This window comes from Camellia sinensis, chromosome 6, assembly GCF_055761805.1.
Source record: "Camellia sinensis isolate YWXY chromosome 6, ASM5576180v1, whole genome shotgun sequence".
Classification (NCBI taxonomy): Eukaryota; Viridiplantae; Streptophyta; class Magnoliopsida; order Ericales; family Theaceae; genus Camellia; species Camellia sinensis.
In genome coordinates, this window is record NC_138966.1 from 191,998,138 (window position 1) to 192,017,782 (window position 19,645).

At 34.5% G+C, this 19,645-nt stretch overlaps 1 protein-coding gene across 2 annotated transcripts; it reads right to left on the reverse strand.

Annotated features, from left to right (window-relative positions):
- Positions 1-7,646: 7,646 nt before the first annotated feature.
- On the reverse strand, positions 7,647-18,955 carry LOC114278657 (LEC14B homolog). 2 transcript variants are annotated; one of them, XM_028220749.2, is made up of 10 exons: positions 18,801-18,955; positions 17,783-18,285; positions 17,565-17,684; positions 16,193-16,270; positions 15,795-15,971; positions 11,619-11,696; positions 10,295-10,470; positions 9,411-9,572; positions 8,756-8,816; positions 7,647-8,060 (listed from the first exon to the last, which is right to left on the reverse strand). In XM_028220749.2, exons 2-10 carry the CDS (start codon positions 18,161-18,163, stop codon positions 7,869-7,871), a joined length of 1,425 nt encoding a protein of 474 aa, XP_028076550.2. In that variant the 5' UTR covers positions 18,164-18,285; positions 18,801-18,955; the 3' UTR covers positions 7,647-7,868. The 2 variants fall into 2 exon arrangements, with proteins under 2 accessions (XP_028076550.2, XP_082731839.1); XM_082875713.1 differs by lacking the exon at positions 18,801-18,955 and adding an exon at positions 18,381-18,596.
- Between the last annotated feature and the right edge of the window lie 690 nt (positions 18,956-19,645).

Here is a 19,645-nt window from a genome sequence, read left to right on the forward strand (position 1 = left end):
TATAAATCAATCATACATAAGATCCATACGCATAAAAGAAATATTATATTTCCATTCATCAGAGTCTTCTTTACAAAATGTATTACACGTCTTACATTATCATAAATATACATCCTGAAACTATAGCATGTAGTTCTAACTGATAACAACAAAGTAAGTGCCCTACGGGCTTACAGCTTTCCAATTTATCACTTGGTTACAACAAAAGGAGAGTCCTAACTCGTTTACATATAAAGCCCTTGGCTTGAATTTACAAATAGCAAAATGGAGCCTTCAGCCCCTTGACCTCCCAAGCTACGTCCTTGGAGGCGGCATGTCACCTGTACCTGAAAATGGTGTCCCAAGTGGGGTGAGCCAAAGCCTAGTAGAGATATGCTAAACCATATATGAGAATTAACTAAAATATAAGCATCAGATAAATGTGCAACATTCTTAATCAACACATATTCTTTTCAAGGTCATTCAACATAGATAACCAGAATTTCAAATCATTTCCCTTCTTCCATTTCGCGTAAATCAATTAACCAAATTCATTATTATCAAAGCAACCAATACAAGACTACAACTCAATGGTTCACAATTTAATACATTCATCAATCCAATACTTCTATTTTTTGCCATTTTACGAAACCACGTCTGAGGGAACCGGCACCCATATATATATATATATATATATAAGATTTTGGGACTTTCACACTGGACACTCTGGCCAAATTAATGGAGTCCATCCCCTATCTCCTCCCAAACAATGATACATATACAATATATTTAAACACTCTGTCATATACAATGACTAATCAAAACACATATTCAATGGTTTAATCAAAGCGTCATATTCAATGACAATACTCATATGACTAGTTTCAATTTACCTAGTCCTCATGCAGTTTGTATAACAATCACAACTATCCTCCACCGATAACCCAAAACAAATATTTCTAAACAGATAAATAAATCCATCAACAGATAATTTATCATATTTACCATAGGTGAGTGATTTATCAAATCCAACTACACATCTCATTTGTGCATTCTTTCACTTTCATATTTCTCATAACAATTTCGTTATTTACACCAATAATTTATTTAATTCAAACTAGGGCAATCTTTCCCCTTTCACAAATATTATAACCAAGACCAAATTTCATCAATTATACCCAAGTTATACCATGTTCAAGACCTTTCATACACTTATGGTACCAAATGTGGAAACCCCTCTTTCAAAAATCAACACCCCAACCCTAACTTCACCCAAATCTTCCCAAATCCCATCATTTATACAAAATGACAAATATCAAGGTTAAAAATCATATTAAAGAGTAGATTATCCCTACCTCAAATGGAGAAGCTCAAAGAGAAAGAAGGAGAAACTTGGAGATGCCCCAAACGTGAACTTTTCAGATCAAAAGGAAGCCCACGCGATACTCTATCTTTTATACAAAGGGAGTAGGGTAGAGAGACCTAAGATCATGGAGTATTTGTAGAGAGAGAGTGTGTTCTAGAGAGAGAGACAGCCAGATTAGGGTTTTGGGTTAAAAAGAGATCAAAAAGTGATATAAAATCACGCTGCTGCGAACTGATATATGGGGTCTTCACTCGAGTGAAGGAGTTGTCACTCAAGTGACCAGACACAACAAGTGACCTCGCTCGAGCGCAAGAAACATCGCTCGAGCGCACAATGCCAAGCTTCAGGTCTGCCACAAACGCAGACGCACGCTCGAGCGCAAGAAGTCTCGCTCAAGCGAAGAAACAATTTCACAAGGCTCACTCGAGCGTAAGAAGCCTCGCTCGAGCGACGCACTTTCACCTTCCCAGAAAAGTTGCGTCTGGGAGAAAACCTGAAGACCCTCATTTCTCACTCAAGCATAATAAATCTCGCTAGAGTGAAGAAGCAAACTACACAAGACTCACTCGAGCACAAGAAGCCTCGCTCGAGCGAAGAGGCCAAAATCTGGGCAACAACCATTTGTACCAATAGACAACCAACATGTTCCAAACTCGCCCAACAAGTCTCAAAACTCAAATTCAAAAAATTAAAGGAAGGAAATAAGACATAGACAACAATATACAATCGCTGAATCCGAGTTCGGAACACAACAAAGGTCGGAGTAAAACCGGGATCGCTATACAACATGCAATAGGAAGACCAAAATTATGAATCTCATCTAAAATGCTAAATTTATCTTAAAATATTGTGCAACCAAACTCCAAAAACTCAAAAAGATCAAAATTTAAAATAAATTTATAAAAAAAAAAAAAGGAGATAAATTCTGATTTTTCGAAGAAAAATAGGGATATGCATTGTTACCAAATCGCATAAAGAAATTTTTTTAAAAAAAATGATATTTGCAAAATTTTTAAATCAAACCCCACACCTTTGTGTGTCCTATTACAAACATACAAAATAAGACTACAAACTTGGATAATGATGATACCTCGTATTATTGTTTTCATTTTTTGAAGATAAACTCGTTTGTCAAATTGTTTTTTATTTTTTATTTTTTGAAACCTTCAATTTTTTAGTAAAAAAATTTGATTTACATACAAAGATTTTATATATAAAATTTATTCCGAATAATGTGACAGTTATATTTTTAAATTCAAAGGCACGATAATAAATTTTCTCATTTGAAATGAAAATATCTCACAAGACATATCACTATTGTGAAATTTTATGTACAAAAATTTGTTGGTAAATTACATTGACCAACTTAAGGTTTTTTTTAAAATATAATAAATTTTACAAATTTTATTTATCACATTAAACTAATATAGGTAATTTTTTTTCAATCCATATGAATAACAAATTGTTAATGAAAAAATATTAATTACTGGTGAGTTAAAATTTTAAGGAACTTGATTTATTTTTCTAAATCCTAAATTTACTCCTATCTAATTGTGTTTGTGTAACTTTATAAGTACTATTAATTTTTAAAAATTATTTTTACACAAAAAAGAAAAAGAAAAAAAAATACTCTACTCTAAAATTAGACTTATTTTTAAAAAAATGAATGGTATGTTTTCATAGATCAGAGATGAAAAGAACAACTGCATGAAGTTAGTCAGACTTCGCTATAATAGGACAATATTTTCTGGTAAAAATTGGAACACAACAGTTTCTGTTTTCGAAAACATGAAAGACAAAAACGAAACAAATTAAAACACAGAAACTACCAAACAAAATATAAAAAAGTACATGGTCGTTCCAAAAACAAACCTGACGTAGACTCATGATGAGGACTGAAACTGTGATGATGAAGATCAAGAACTGAAACAAGACTTGAATTCTCCAAAACACACACGGGTTGTTGGACTTTCTTAGCTTTGTTGTTTTGACTCTTTTTCTTGTTCCCAATCTTCAATTCACTCATTGTTTCTTTCTGATTCACATTCTTAACTCCACTTTTTTTCGCTCTCAAACTTGCACGAGGTTCTCTCTAAACAATAACAACCTTATTCTTACAATCCAAATTAACATTGTCAACCTTCGAAGAACAATTTCCACAGACCCTTTTTGGCTGATCTTCCTTTCTTCTAAAAACCTTCCTCTTGTTTTCAAACTTTCTCTCAAATTATCTCAATTTCTCTCTGTTTTCATCTCTTTCTGCTTCAAATCTTTTGAATCCATGTCAGAACTCAAACCCATTTTGTTCTCTCCATTTCCACCTACTTTGTGGAGAAAGGTTGGAACTTCGCGAAATGATAGTGATGTTTTGACTAGACCCATGAGTCTTGCGACTACTCCTGGGGTCTTGACTTGGGTTTTGAAATCTTTTTTGGATTTTCGAAGGTGGTGGTGGTTGGGATGGTGGTGGTGGGGTCGGTGATGAGATCGAATGGGTGGGTTAGGAGGCTGTTTGTGCGGAGGAGGCAGCGGAGGATACCAAAGTAACACTTGGAAGTGGAATTCTGTGACTCGGTCATGTTTAAGAGAGAGAGAGAGAGAGAGATTGTGTGGAAAGGGGGGCAAAAACTGCGTGTTTTGAAAGAGAATTAGGTAAAAGGTAACGAAACTATAAAGTGGTACAATATGGAGGGAGGAGTGATCCGCGGCCTAATTTCCATAATTTCAATGCTTCTTATTTTAAGACTTATTAGGTAAAATATTTATATAAAAAATTAAGATGGTTACATATTAATTGTTATATATTCAACCAATTTTATTATTATATGATATAGCATTTAGAAATTTTATTTTTTACGATGATTATTTCTTACTCATTAAGTTTTTAAAATTTATTAATTATTTCCCTTTCGAAAATCAATATGACAAATTTTTAAAATTCATATATTTTTATTCTAAAATAGTGAAATATTAGAACTATTTCATTTTTAATTATTAATTATATATTAGAACAAAGTATAATTTTATTTATTAATTGTTAATACAACAATTTTAATTTATCTATACTATATGTTATAGTAAAGGAATATTTGAAACAAAACACTTAAACTTATATATATAATTTTATTTACAAGAGACAAAATATAAAAAATTTAAATATAATTATCGCATTTTTAATAAATTATATATCATTTTATCCCGTGCTTCTTTCACAACGCAATTCATGTTATCTCTATATGTAAATCATTTATTTTGTAAAATTTATCGAACAAATCATTCGTGTAAACAATTAAATTAATAGAGTATTGGTAGATGATAAAATCTTATTATTATTATATAATATAAGTAAAAGTGTTGTAGCATCTTTGAAGTTGAAAGTCTCACTCTAATTTTCTCAATTTTTCTAAATTTTATAACACTTAAAATACACATGTCATTTTATGATTAGCTCAAAATATAATTTATATAAATTAAGGTAGTTTTTAAATCCTCTAAATCATTGCCAAAATTTATTAGTATTGCTTCCATAAATTTTGTGATTATTATTCCCAGAATTACCTTATTCTAATTGGAATCATGATCTATATGATTATACATACCAAACTTCAAAGACTTATATATTTATATTTAAAAAGTTTAGGAAATATAACAATGGAAAGAGAGCTTTATATTAGGCCCTCAATTTATTTATTTTTTTTCTCTCTTCTTTAAAACACAATCACAACATAATTCTTTAAGTATATGGGGAAAAAAATAGAAACTCAAAAAAAATTATTCAGAGATTTTAGCTTGAAAAACAAGCGAGTTGTGAAAATTAAATTATGAATATGATCCGCATATTTTAAGTGAAGCATGGATATTCATATTCTCTATTTAACATGAGTTGTTGTTGGGTTATTTTAGCCAATTTCTTTGTATATATCTTTTTTTTATTTTAATAAAGTTTTTTTATATTTATTTTTGTACAAATGAAAAAAAAATGTAAAATACAAAAAAATTATTTTTATAGCTGGCTAAATCTAGCTCTGTACAATAAGAGCACCAAGCTTCCTTCTCAAGATGAAGCAAAAGTAATGATAATCTTGGATTTAACATCCTTATAATAATGACGTAAGGGAATCCTAAGGAATTTTTACTACAATGTGAGAGGAATCGAAAAGAGTTTTTACTATCGATATAGAGAATTTACTTAGAATTTTTACCGATCATGTGACTATTTGAAAATCAAAGTATGTATGTGTATATTTTTTTCTTAATTTAAGTTTTTTTTTTTTTTTGAGGGAAAACCAATCAATAGAGTACATTTTTTTAGATTGGAAAAAAAATTATACAATGGAAGAGACGTGAAATTTTGGTAACCTTATGTCTATGTAAATTTAGAAATAGTAGGAGTAATTGATTAAGAGTCACAAAATTTAAAATTAAGAGTCAAAATTGATTAAATTAAAAGTGTAGAGAGCAAAATGATATAAGAGATAAAATGTAGGGACTACTAATATAATTTGTTTCTGTTTTATTAATTTCTTACTCATAATTTAACTTATTTTTAATTTTTTTCCCCTGTTGTTTAGTGGCCTTTTATATTCGGCAACTATTGCAAAAAACTTTGAACGTATGAAATGAATGTAATGATATTTCATCATCAAAGAATTTTTATTATTACTTTTTGGTTTAAATGGATGAAAAATTAGTGTATATTTAATTGCATTATTATTTGGATTGATTTGCATTTAATTTTGAAATAATTTAATTTTTTTTAGTGATTTACAATTTGTCATTACATTATCAATATTTCACATAATTTTTAATCTTTTGCATTTATTATGCATTATATAGTGATTTTTATTGTATTTTGTTAAGATAAAATGAATATGTCAAAAATATATTTACATTAGCCATACACATCACGGGCTTAACAGTAGTAAATGAATAAAGTAAAGGATAAATTACAAACATACCCCCTGAGATTTACTTAAATTACAAATTACATTATGGCCCCTAAGGTTTCTAATTTTATAACAAATAGGTCCTCCTTTTATTAATAAATCATCAAGTTAATTAACAATTTTTAATAATGTTAAAATTTTATTTTAATTAATAATTCAGATAATTTTATTATTGTATAGGTTAACAGTTAGAAATTTCACTTTTTCAATTAATTTTGTTAAATAAAAAATTCTGACAATGAGGTATTTGCAATTTTCCAAACCACAGGGGGTAATTCGTATTTTAAGCAAACCTCAAGAGGTGTATTTGTATTTTACCCTAAAGTAAACAACAAAAATTATTTTGAAAGGGTACAGCCTGCACGGTGAACTTTGTCTATTGTGAACTTATTTCGATAATTCTAATCGTTTATCTTGTAAGACCTTTCAAGTAGATCGTCTATACTAAAAATCAAGTTAATCGGATATCAATATCCACACGATCGAATCACATTTTTTTTTTAAATAAATAAATAAACAGAATGTGACAGCAGGGGTTAAATTGATCAATTTGTTGAAAGTTCATTACTAAATTGAAATAAATCGAAGTATGGGGGTTAAATTGAAAAACATGTAATAGTTTGAGGGGCAAAATAATATTTCCTCTAAAATGTATCTTGTAGTTTGCCTATTGTGGATCTATCTTAATAATTTGAATTATTTATCTTACAAGGCCTGTTAAATAGATAATTTATATGTTTCATCTCATCTCAGCCGTTAGATGTTAATTAGAAATCATCTCAGCCACTGATATGAAATGTACCTCTGATACATTTTATAAATTTTCAAAAACTTTCTTGTTTTGTTATATAGATTTGTGCATATAATGATGATCACTCATTGTTAATCTAATCATGCACATGTATACAAAATTAAAGACAAGTTGACAAGGTTCATAACCATGAAAATCATCACTTATTAGTCTAATCTCAAAACATAGAGTCACTAAGGCTGCAAATCCCCAACCCTCACACGTACTAGAGGTTGGGGTTGGGGATTCAAGCCTCCAAGAGGGACAGTATAGTCTTTATTTGTATCACTCGTCACCTGTTGCAAGTTCACCTTCACCTCCTCCCGCCCCTTAGCTGCACCCCTTCCTGACACACCTTTAAGAGTAAGCTAAACATACACTATATTTTGATAAATATGTATATATATAAGGGCAAATAGCCTCTTTCTAAATCCTCATTCCTCCACAATGGGAGGCAAACCATATACAACAACCATAATGAAACCTCATAGTTTGGAAGATTTTAACCCAGGGATAAAATGGGGCAACCTACATCCATGGTAACTTGAAAAAGAAAGGGAGAGAATGAAAACGAAACTGAACAACATTTATAAGAAGAAGAAGGGTATACATTTGGCTATACTGATGACACCAATTTGTGAGGCTGTTAAACAAAACATCTTATACAATTACAATATACTGACACCAATTTGTGAGGCTGTAAAAAAAAGCATCTTATACAACAACAATATACTGATGCAAGTACATCTCCTAACTTCTAGATGAATGATGTGAAACCATGATTCATTCAATAGATATGTCGCCTCCATCGTCTATTCGGTCGCGAGGCAACTGGTGGCTGACCATTCCCCGGAAACTCCCATTGGGCAATTGCACCATCCCATGATGAGCTGACAATCATTGGGTAGAATGGGTGCCAACTACAGTCTCTCACTGGATCTTCATGGTAGTCAAGTTTTGCCACTTGAGCTCCACTCACCTACAAACAATGGTCAAGTATGAGAGGGAATAGCAAGAAGGGAAAAAACAACTTGATGGCCTCTATTGTGGACATTTGCCTGGGCTGGCAGCCTATGCTAGAAAACAAGCAAATCTTTAGAATTTTCAAGCCTCATTGTGGAGTGTTAACCACCGCTCCGTTTGCTCCGTTTGCTTTGGCAAAAAACATTTTCTTATGTTTGGTTGTGACCTTGAAACTAATGTGGTGGAGGTGGTTGTGGCAGCGGCTGCGGCAGCGGTAGTGGCAGCAGCATTGGTAGTTTGGTGACACTGGTAAAATTTTTAATCCAAAAACATTTTTCACCATTCAAAAGTAGAAAACATTTTCCGTTCAAATAAGTTTTTTTCCATTGACCATGAAAACTGTTTTCCGTTGACTTCCATTTGTCATAATACCAAACTCCAAAAAATGTAGAAAACGTTTTCTGTTGCAACAAACTAAGCATGAATAAATGAAAAGGTCCAACCAAAGTGGCCTCTGTCTTATTATTTACACTCTTGCAGCATGATTGATCATTTGCAATGACAAAAATGACATGCTGCATGGAGAAGGCAGCCAATTAAGAAGGGCCGCATTCTCCAGTTACTCATCCTAGTGTATTAATTCAACAAAAAAATTTAGAGAAAGAAAAAGATCTAAGTTTTGGAAGAGCAATGAAAAATTTGAATACACACCAGATCATAGATATACACAGAGCAATCACTAGATCCAGTGTAGATGTACTTTTGACCAGTGCTGCAAAAAAAGGGACAAGGCATTACAAGATTAGAAACTTCAATCCATTTGGCAACACTTTCGGATAATATAGTACACCATTCAGTACCCTGTCAAAATAAAACCCAATTACATTGGATAAAACCAATGATCTAAAATTATAGGCCAAAAATTGACATCCAATAGGCTGCCGCTTCTTTCCAGTTTGACAAGCATTGCAGTCCAACTAGAATGAATCCAAAAAAAAAAAAAAAGGGCAAAACAAAATAAAATAAATTTCAGACCCCAGCTGGATAACATTAAAGGCAATTTCACGGGCCAAATCATTCAAAATCGTTCAACCAGAATCCACTTTGGATGTTTGCAGACAAATAACCTGCAAGAAATAGACCAGTATTTGGTGCACTAGACTGAGTCTGACTAAGCCAGTGTGAGTCATAAGAGCTAAAAGATTCAGGGGCATATATTTGTGACGAGCAATCATCATCACTTGGTGAACTAGATTTGAGTTCAAAATTTTCATAGAAGCAATAACAATCATTTTGACATTCTATAAAGTATAAGACTGAAATGAAATAAAATTGTCTTTACAAGAAGAAATTATCAGTGAATTACCTATATGCTGGGGAGAAGTAACAGCGTATGAGAGTGCGCAAGACTGAATGACCTTTATATGTAGCCAATGACAGATCATTAGGATGTTTCAATTTTTTTGCATGAGCCGGGTACTCCAGCCATCTATAATCCCACTCATAATCCCTAAAGCTTTTGCTGGTGCTGCATCAATGAAATTTTCAAGTTAGCAAAGCAATCATTTTACTATACTACATATAAATCCCCAGCTTCAGCGGAGACCATAGTTTGACACACCCCAACCACACTCAAGTTGCCACACCCTAGATTGAACATTAAGCAAAGGAAGCCTGTTGAAACCCAAGTTTTGGAGTAAGCAGAGTATGTAAGATGTATCATTCCTAAAAATTCCTCTAGGTCAATGCCCCAGGAAGAACTAGAGCCAAAAAGCAAGAGATCCCAACGGCACAAGTCAAGTAAGCATATACATATTTGAACGATTTAGCATATAACTGACCAGCAGCAAATACGTATGATATCTAACATGAGATCCCACCTAAAGAACATGGATTATAAATATTAAACATTATGCAGACATTTTTTCATATAGTGATCCTTAAGTAAAATTTAAAATTTGTCTTTGAGCATCATACAAGTTAGTGCCAGAATTCATGCCAACAACCTTAAGTTCACATTTTCAAAGTTGCTATTTTATTTTTCTAAATTTTCTCTCTAACTGGGCATGTTTTGGATAACTTAAAGAATTGAAAGTTAACAATAGGACATTAGGTTCCTCCACTTCTCCTCCATTACTGTATTATATAAATTTGTATTACTCATCAGAGAATCAAATCAGTTCAATCACTAGAGTACAGTTGAGAATTAGTAAACACGAATGCAAAACATAAGCAACAAAAGAAGCGTACCAAGTGACGTTAGAAGACATTTTCCGAATATCCCAAAGTTTGATTGCCTGATCCTTTCCATTCGAGATAAAATAACGGCCATCTCCACGACTGTCAATAAAAGTAATGCCTTCTATATGTCCCGTCAGGACCCCAGCTGCTTGCCCTTTTGCAACGAAACAACGCCTGTCCCACACCTGAAAGGTAATAAATTATCATCTAGCAGAAAGACCCTTAACCAAATAGACTTGTCAGAACTACTGCAATAATGTCAAATCACACCAAACATTTTTATTTCAAGATTCCTAGTAAAATAAATGGAAGGCATGATTAAAAGAAAAACAACAATAGCTTGTGAGCCAGCAGCACCACAGATTAATTATACTGCCACTGCAATAAATCACCCCCCTTTTCATTGCATCTAAACATTCTTAAAAATCCCAGAGGTCCTGACAAGTGATTTCTATGAGAATGCATTTCAAAAGCATTTCTTGACCATATTAGGGAGTATAACACCGAGTCAATGGCCCACAATTTCTATTCATCTGATATATGACAAATGGTAAAATTAAAATCGATTTCACACCACAGCACTGTAGGAAACATAAACCCTGGGTTCTGTTGTTCTCCAAACTAGGCATCTGCAAACTATTAAGATGAAACAACACCAAGGATCAAACTTGAAACAAACCCCTAAAAATATCATCTCCCAGATTTACACACCACCATTCTTGTAGAATGGTGTATTGTATTGCGTCTCAAACTCTACATTTATATATCATGGTTGTATCTTATCATGAGTTGGAGGATACATTCTAATTTTAAAAAATAAATTAAAATTTTGAAAGCAATAAGCAAAAATCTAACAAATAAAATAACTCACAAGAAGTAATCCTCACTAAAATACAGTGCTAAATGTCCATATCACAAACCCGTCAAGTTAGCCCGGCAGTTAAAGGTTGTCATTGGGACCCATTGTTAGTCAAGAGGTCTTATGTTAAACTCCCGCTGGCCACACCTGTGGCTTGTAGGTGGTCGCAATGATTTGGGGTTTTGGTTCTAGGAGGTCCTGGATCAAGTCTTGTTATCACTCATGTTATTTTTGTCATTGTGCATGTTCTCTCCAGGTTTGAGACAAGATTGCATGTGAAGGAGAATGTAAGCTTGATATAAATTGTTGGGCCATTTCCTAAAACTTAAGCTTTCAGAACAATTGATGATCTAACGGCTCCATCAAACAACTTTCAGATTTGAAAAAGAAAAAAGAAGAGAGAGAGAAGAAATGAAGTAGAATTTCACATCAGTACTGCCTAAATTTTCTTAGAAGGAAAGCTCTATAATTCACCTTACACAGGTTATCATCACTCCCAGAATATATGAGATGGCCACTTTCATCAGCAAAACATACAGCATTAACATCAGACTGCAAAAGAAGAAGAAAAAAAATGTACATCAAATGTCAGTAACTAATAACATCCATACACCTGTTTGAGGGGAAGCCACCACAAAAGGCAAAAATGCTCACATGAGAAGAATGGTAACCAACAAATAAAGCATATCAATCAAAGAGATACATCAAGTATGTATGGTTTTGTTTCAAATTTACTTGGAAATATAGAAACCAGAATCACCTCTACAGTGGTAGAGGATAGAAAAGGGGTACAGAAGGGAAGGCAAGAAAAACAACAGAGAATAACAAGGTAGATCAAAGAAGCAATTTTTGTCAACTCAAAAGTCATAACAGAATGTGAAAAAAGAAATTGGAGTAGAAATTGAACAATCTCTTGGTTGATATGTGCAAATAAATTTAAAGCAGAATACCAGTAATAAAAAAATGCACAAGTACTTTGCATCAACTTATAAAGAAAAAATAAAAAATAAAAGAAAAGAGTTGCTGATATTGGACCAGGTGAGACCCATTCAACCTCTCAACACCACACCCCTATTACCTAATGAGCTTAGAGGTAACAGGAAACGTCAGTCTCAATATGCTTCAATCCACTTCAATTTTAGAAACAAGAACACCTTTGAGAAGAATTCTCAATTCCACAAAACATTGAATCACAACTATTTGACAATTTTGACCATAATGAAAAAAAAAAAATGGTAACGCTTTCTCAGAACAAAGCTAAAACATGATCCACAGATTGTAAACTTAATTCTAAAAGAAGACAACTGAAATAAGCTTCCTCTTAAACCTTGGTCATTAAAGACTAACTAGAAATGTCTTATTATAAGTGTAAAAAATACTGTATTATTGATTGATATTTTTTGATCTATTACAAATGGTTCCTTATATAGATGTAGGTGTAGTGGATGGTGGTAGTGGTGTAGTGGGTTAGGTTTAGTGGAGTAGGTGAGGTGGTAGTGGTGTAGTGGGTTAGGTTTAGTGGAGTAGGTGAGGTGGTAGTTGATGGTAAATTCTAACAGCCCCCCGCAAACTCAAGGAGGATAGAAACTAACCAACTTGAGTTTGGAGAGAGTAACAAAACAAGAAAATACATAAAAATAAAAGAGGATAGGTGACACTGTATGGTCGTGTCAGACCATTGGTGAAGACACTGGATGGTGGTGTCATAACGTTGTAGAGGACACTGTATGGGGGTGTCATAACCATGTAGAAGACAGTTTAGGGGGTCATGTCGGACCGTTGTAGAAGACAGTTTATGGGGTCATGTCGGACCGTTGTAGCAGACACTATTGTGACAGTTGTGGTGACAGTTTACGGAGTCTTGCTGGACCCTTGTAGAAACTAACCGGAATCAATGTCGGGACAATTTACAGAGTCTTGTCGGACCCATGAAGGAGCTAACCGGAATCAATGTCGGGACAGTTTACAGAGTCTTGTCGGACCCTTGTAGAAATTAACCGGAAACAATGTCGGGACAGTTTACAGAGTCTTGTCGGACCCTTGTAGAAACTAACCGGAATCTATGTCGGGACAGTTTACAGAGTCTTGTCGGACCCTTGTAGAAACTAACCGGAATCTATGTCGGGACAGTTTACAGAGTCATGTCGGACCCTTAAAAAGTCGCACCCTCAAAAGGTGTGCCCAATCTTTCAAAAGGCGTGCCATCAAAAGGCGTGCCCAATCCATAAAAAGACGTGCCAGACATGATGGCGAGGCACGTGGGCGCCTTGGCTTGCGCGCCCGTTGGTCGGCTAGCGTCAAGAGGCGCGCGATGCGCGTGGCTGCCTTGGCTATTTAACCAAGGTTGATGCTGAGGCTAAGGCAGAGACAAAACTTGCTACAAAACCTCTGAAAAAACTCTGCGGTTGCTGAGAGAGAAACTCTGTAATACGCTGTAATACTCTGTTGCCCAGAAAATGGTTTCGTCTTCCCGTGGACTGCTCACCCTCTTTCCCGACCTCAACGAGTCAACAGGAGAGAGAACTGGTGCGGTGGCACTGGAACCTCAACCAAGCGCCCCGGAGTTTGCTCCGTTGAACTTTCCGATGCGGTCGGTGGAGCAAAGAATGGCAGTGCAGTCAGATGTGGAGGCCAATCAGTATACCTTGAAGTCATGTGTGGAAACCATGACGGCGGTCACAAATTTGTCCAACCGGCTGCAGAGTAGGACAAATGAGGTGCAGCAGTTAAACGTCCAATTGGCTCTGCTCCAACGCATGTATAAGGATGCGCGAGCAGAGATAAGTGTGCTGAAAGCAGAAAATAAGGAGCTGAAGCGGAAGGCCACCGTGATGTTCCGATTTGGAGGGCCGCCATATGCTGCAGTGGAGGAGCAGGGAGTAGTGATCATGCCCAGTGGAGTGGGAAACACGGAGGCAACACCGGCAAGGGCCGCCCAGGACGGAGGCAAAAAGAAGAGACCGGCGGCAGAGTAGGTCGGTGGGTGGCCGTCTGCAGAAAAGAAAACAAAGCTGTTGTTGTGGATTTTTGTTGTTGTTGTTGTTGTTTTTTTTTTTTTTTTTTTTTTGTAAAATGTGGATCGGGGTTGATCCCGATATGAATAAAATGAGTGTATTGTGCAAATTTGTAAATTGGTTGCAATTGTTTTTTTTATTTTTTTTTTTATTTTTTTTTATTTTTTTTTTTCACTTTATTAAAAAAAAATAAAATAAAATAAAATAAAAATAAAAATAAAAGAAAGTTTTTTATTTTTTATTTTTTTCACTTTATTAAAAAAAATAAAATAAAATAAAATAAAATAAAAAATAAAAGAAAGAAATAATAATAATATATTTAAAATAATAATAATAATAATAATAATAATAATAATAATAATAATAATATGTTTAAAAAGTGGGGCGGTGGAAAATGATGATTTTGGGTGTGAATAAAATATTTGATGTGTCTATGGAGGTGGAGTACCCACGTGAAATATCTTGAGGCATGTGGGGTGATTATTAGAGAGAGAGAGTGACAGTGTGTGCTATGTCCCCCCTGTGTTGTTTGCTCTTTTCTTCTTTATTCTCCTCAAGAGAATCTAGGTACTAGAAAATCTTTGAGTCTTCCTCGCTCAACAGCAGAACAACACCACCAGTAACAGCAGCAGTCTCCGATGGTGGCTTCCGATGGAATCAAATCGATCTCCCGAATACTAGTAGTAGACTGATACTTGGAACTACTACTACTTCTACTACTACTCTCTCCAACATGAAACTCCACTTCAACTTCCTTGCTCACCACCGAATCTGCAAACGAGTAATCTTCTTCTGGAAAATCAACTCCAGTGCTATCAGTTCTCGGAGTAGATCGAACTGATTTGACTAACAATTCGGCTTCAACAGGTCCAGTATGTGAAATCAGGATATTACGAAACTCGTCCTCGAGCCTAGCCATGGCGATCTGCATCGCACCATTGACCTTGTTCTGATCATCGGTCACAGTCACCGATTCCATCGATCGTTGAATCTCATCAACGGCTTGCAAGTATCGATCGATCTCTTGACGATCGGAATCGAAGATCATACGCTCTCTGGCTTCCTCCAACGCCGTGGAGTCCCACCGGAGGATGATTTTCTCGGCTGATTCGATTGCTCCGGCGGTGTTTTCCGGCGGCTCCATAGTCGGAAATTGGTTCGATGACTGTTGCTGGTGGTAATACATCTGCTGCTTAATCATCCATGACTGTTGTTGTTGTTGGTATTGAAGGTGGTTCTGCTGGTGTGGCTGAACTACGCTCGTTGCTGGTTGCATCATCGTGAAAAACCCTAGCTTAGATGAGAGAGAGAAGGTATGTATAGAAAAACTCCAACGGGCAGCGAAGGCAAGGTTGCCGGCCGGCTGCCCGCCGGGGGAAAACAATATATAGGTCTAAATCTTATAGCTCTGATACCATGTAAAAAATACTGTATTATTGATTGATATTTTTTGATCTATTACAAACGGTTCCTTATATAGATGTAGGTGTAGTGGATGGTGGTAGTGGTGTAGTGGGTTAGGTTTAGTGGAGTAGGTGAGGTGGTAGTGGTGTAGTGGGTTAGGTTTAGTGGAGTAGGTGAGGTGGTAGTTGATGGTAAATTCTAACAATAAGGAAGAAAAAATGAACTACAATACCGCATGTGCAGGAATACTAAGGGTAAGCCTCTTTGCTTCAAGATCATAAACATATATTGAATCATCACTACTTGCTGCTACAAGCTCTCGCCCATCAGTTGAAAACTTTACAGAGAAGATCCCAAAAGAGTATTCACCATCATCATCTATAGAAAAATTTAGACCCTCATGAATTTCCTGCATGAAAGAGCACCATTTAGCAAAATTCCATTTTAAGTGAATCTAAAGAGAAGATTTACAGGCTACACATTTGAGATATTAAAGCAGTTCATAATAGATCTTTATCTCAAGAGAGATTAAGTTCATAGTAGTAATAGGAAGGACGGTTCAAAATGAGACTTGTGTTTTCTAAGGCCTCTTTCTAGGAAAGGTAATACAACAGTCCTCATAACACTCACCGTAATGTTTGCATGAGATTCCGTTGCAGCAGAGCTAACATTAACAATATGGACAACAGGTGACATACTTGCATAAACCTGCAATCATTAAATTTAAAATCGAATAACAATGACAGTACATCAACTAGACAACCACCAAATGCTAAATAATCAGACAATTAAGTAACAAGAGACAAACTATGAGCAAATTCACTTGCCAAAAATCTCATGACGAGAGAAAAATATTTTTCCATCTTAGCAAATACTAGAAAGAGACGCATATGGAGGATCAGGTGAAAATATAAATAAATTTGCACCTCTGTGTAGGAGCATTGAAACATTAACATGATACTAAAGGATCAGACAATCAGACAGAAACAAACAACAGGAATCACATTATAAAAATACAATTAGAAGAGAAAAGATGAAGAAATGGGAGGAAGATCAGAGAAATGTATGCACGTGTGTGTTTGTGTACAGAAGAATTGAACAAAAGTCACAACCCTGGAGTTCACAATGAATACAAAACGGAACCCCTGCATCTATGAGAGTATGAACTATCAGGTTCATCCATGATCCACTGAGTTATACATACAAGAAATAAAAAATAGGAATGGTGTCAACGAAATCTTTTATTTACATTTTCATACAATTTGCAAACCTACTACCTACATCCCTCATCAATCCCCTACCCTCACTTATTTTATGACAATAGATCATGCATATTGGATCGCAGCTGCAACGAAGTTTGAAACATTTAAAACTACTGTCTTCTATCTGTTTTTTTTTTTCCCAACCAAAACAATCGTTCAAGGGTATTTTAAAAAATATATAATGTTAAACAAAAAATACTATATCCACACACAGCATGAGATACTAGCTAATCCCTAAAACTAATTGAAATGTATACTTTAACCTTAATATACTAGGTTTTAATTTTTTAACGATTTCTAATGAACTTAATGAAACCTATAAACCAGTTGTTTAGAATATTGATTTTATACTAGTTTTTAAGTCAATATTGTGAAAAAGTAGTTTCCATGAATATCTTTCGATACAAGTCATGCAAGTCCATATTCTCTTCAAATTGTTGAAAACTAGTTTGCTTGTGAATATATTATAAATCAGACTTGCAGTGTATATATTAAATTTTAAAAAATGGAATATATGCATATGTCATATAAGAATCATTTGAGTTGCTACTTCCTAAAGGAAGTAAGAAGTTGTTAAACATGTGTATTAGCAACTAAGTTAACATAAGATAGAATATCCTTCTACAGTTCTAGCAGGTACCCATACTTAAATGCATTACAAAATTACCAACTGTTCGAATGGAACACTTCCCAAACGAATACCTGCACATATTATTGTTTAACAATTGCCACCAACTTACAAGATGATGTTGATCTGGTGAAAGAGATGCATCAGTAATCGTCCATCGCAAGCTTCTTGCTAGAATGTCCTTCTGAAGTTTCCATCCACCATCCACATTATATATCTTGATTTCACTTTCCTAATTCACAAAATGACCAAAAACCACTAAATACAATTGTGTCAAGTCAATCATTCTAAATGAACCGTAATTCAATACCTTTATATCAGATGCATTACCTGAAATCCTGCAACCAAAAGAGAACCATTGGCCGAAAACTGTGAAACATAAGCACAGCTCGCCATTGTGTCAATCCTTCGAGGCCCATTGACGGGCAAATATCGGCTTGAAACATGACAATTATCAGCAGATGAGAATCTACCCCTCCCCGAAGAGTTACATTCTCGAGCAGCCAACATTTTCACAGGGGAAATAGGTAACCTTAATTTTCCCTGTACCACCCGACTCAGGAGGTCATTGGGTCCTGACCTAAGATTTGTGAGTTGAGCAATTTCATGATCAAGATAACCTGATGGCACGTTGTGCCCTCGAATAGCACCTCGTCGTCCAGAGCTACTCCCATCTACACAAAGGCCTCTATCCTTTCGCGACTTACTCATTCTATACTACAGTAATAAATTCCCTTACTTCACTGACTATATATACACTTCAATTTACAACCATCATGACAAATTGGGCTCTATATAAAATCACCCGAAATGAGGTCTGGCCACAGCTAATCCTGCAGAGAGCAAATCTCAGATATATATATATATATATAGATAGATAGAGAGAGAGAGACTGCAATCTAAAGCAAATATGCATAAAATTCAATACCTTACATAGATATATACACAGACATAGGTAAGTAACCAATTGAAGAGTTAGAGAGAGAGAGAGAGAGAGAGAGAGACTGCAATCTAAAGCAAATATGCCTAAAATTCAACATCTCACAGAGATATGTATACACACACATGAATAACCAATTGAGGCTGTGATAAACTTCAAGAATTGACATGGTATAAACTACAGAGTTCAAAATAATAATAAAAAAATTGTGAAAACATGTGAAATTAGACTATGATTAAGAATTTGACCTAACACACGTAAGCACATAGATATGCATACATATATATATATATATGCGCTTATACCCTAGTGAATAGGTTTTAACAGAAAAAGAAAAGCCACGTCACTGAGGGATTGGACTGAATTAATTCGAGATTGGAAGAGAGAGAGAGAGAGAGTAGTGATCACCTGAGCTCTGTGGACATAATTTTCTCGGGAAAGTAGGTGGGAGAGAAAATTCAGGCTCCGATTTTCAGACATTTTTATAGGAGGAAAGATTTTCTGGAGAAAATGAGCCGGCATCAACGGCCTCCTGTTTGTTTTTTATTTGCCCACGTTATGATAGCTACAGTGGAGTCACGCGCTTCGTTTAACACGAGGAAGAGGCTACGTGAATTCACGCGCTATCTTTCGCGTGTGATATAGAAACCGCCAAAACGTGGACCCTTTCGGGTTTAGTTGCCCACCCGTTTCGTGTTCTGACGGGTTGAATTGCGGATCCGATTTCACAATTTTTTAGCAACTTTTTTTGTTTAGTTTGATTTTTTTTTTTTTTTTACATTTTAGTTCCTAATATATTAGACTATATCTTAAAAAAAAATTAAAAATTATACCAAATTACAAATCTACCTCTTGAGCTTTAATTAAAATACCAAATTAGTCAAATCATGACTTTCAAAGTCCTTTTAATTTTAGGATAAATTACAAATACACTTATTGAGGTTTGATTAAAATATAAATCGCCTCCTATAATTTTGAAAATTATATGCCGCCTCTCGAGATTTCTAATTTCATAACAAATCGCTCATTTTATTAATAAATCATCAATTAACAATTTTTAATGATTTTAAAAATATGTTTCAATTAATATTTAGGTAATTTTATTATTGTATAAGAGAGAAATTATGAATTTCATTTTTGTAGTTAATTCTGTTAAATAAAAAATTCTAATAAAGGGATATTTGTAATTTTTCAAACCACATGAGACAATCTGTATTTTAAACAAATCTCAGGATGTGTATTTGTAATTTATC

What these genes read in the sequence shown, in the direction of transcription:
- LOC114278657 (XM_028220749.2), bottom strand. Translation starts at nt 18,163, where the DNA reads ATGAGTAAGTCGCGAAAGGATAGAGGCCTTTGTGTAGATGGGAGTAGC. An exon ending in GTGATGATAACCTGTGTAAG is followed by an intron (nt 10,471 to 11,618) that starts GTGAATTATAGA and finishes ATTACCTTTCAG; the next exon opens with GTGTGGGACAGGCGTTGTTT. An exon ending in CTGTGTATATCTATGATCTG is followed by an intron (nt 8,061 to 8,755) that starts GTGTGTATTCAA and finishes CATTGTTTGTAG; the next exon opens with GTGAGTGGAGCTCAAGTGGC.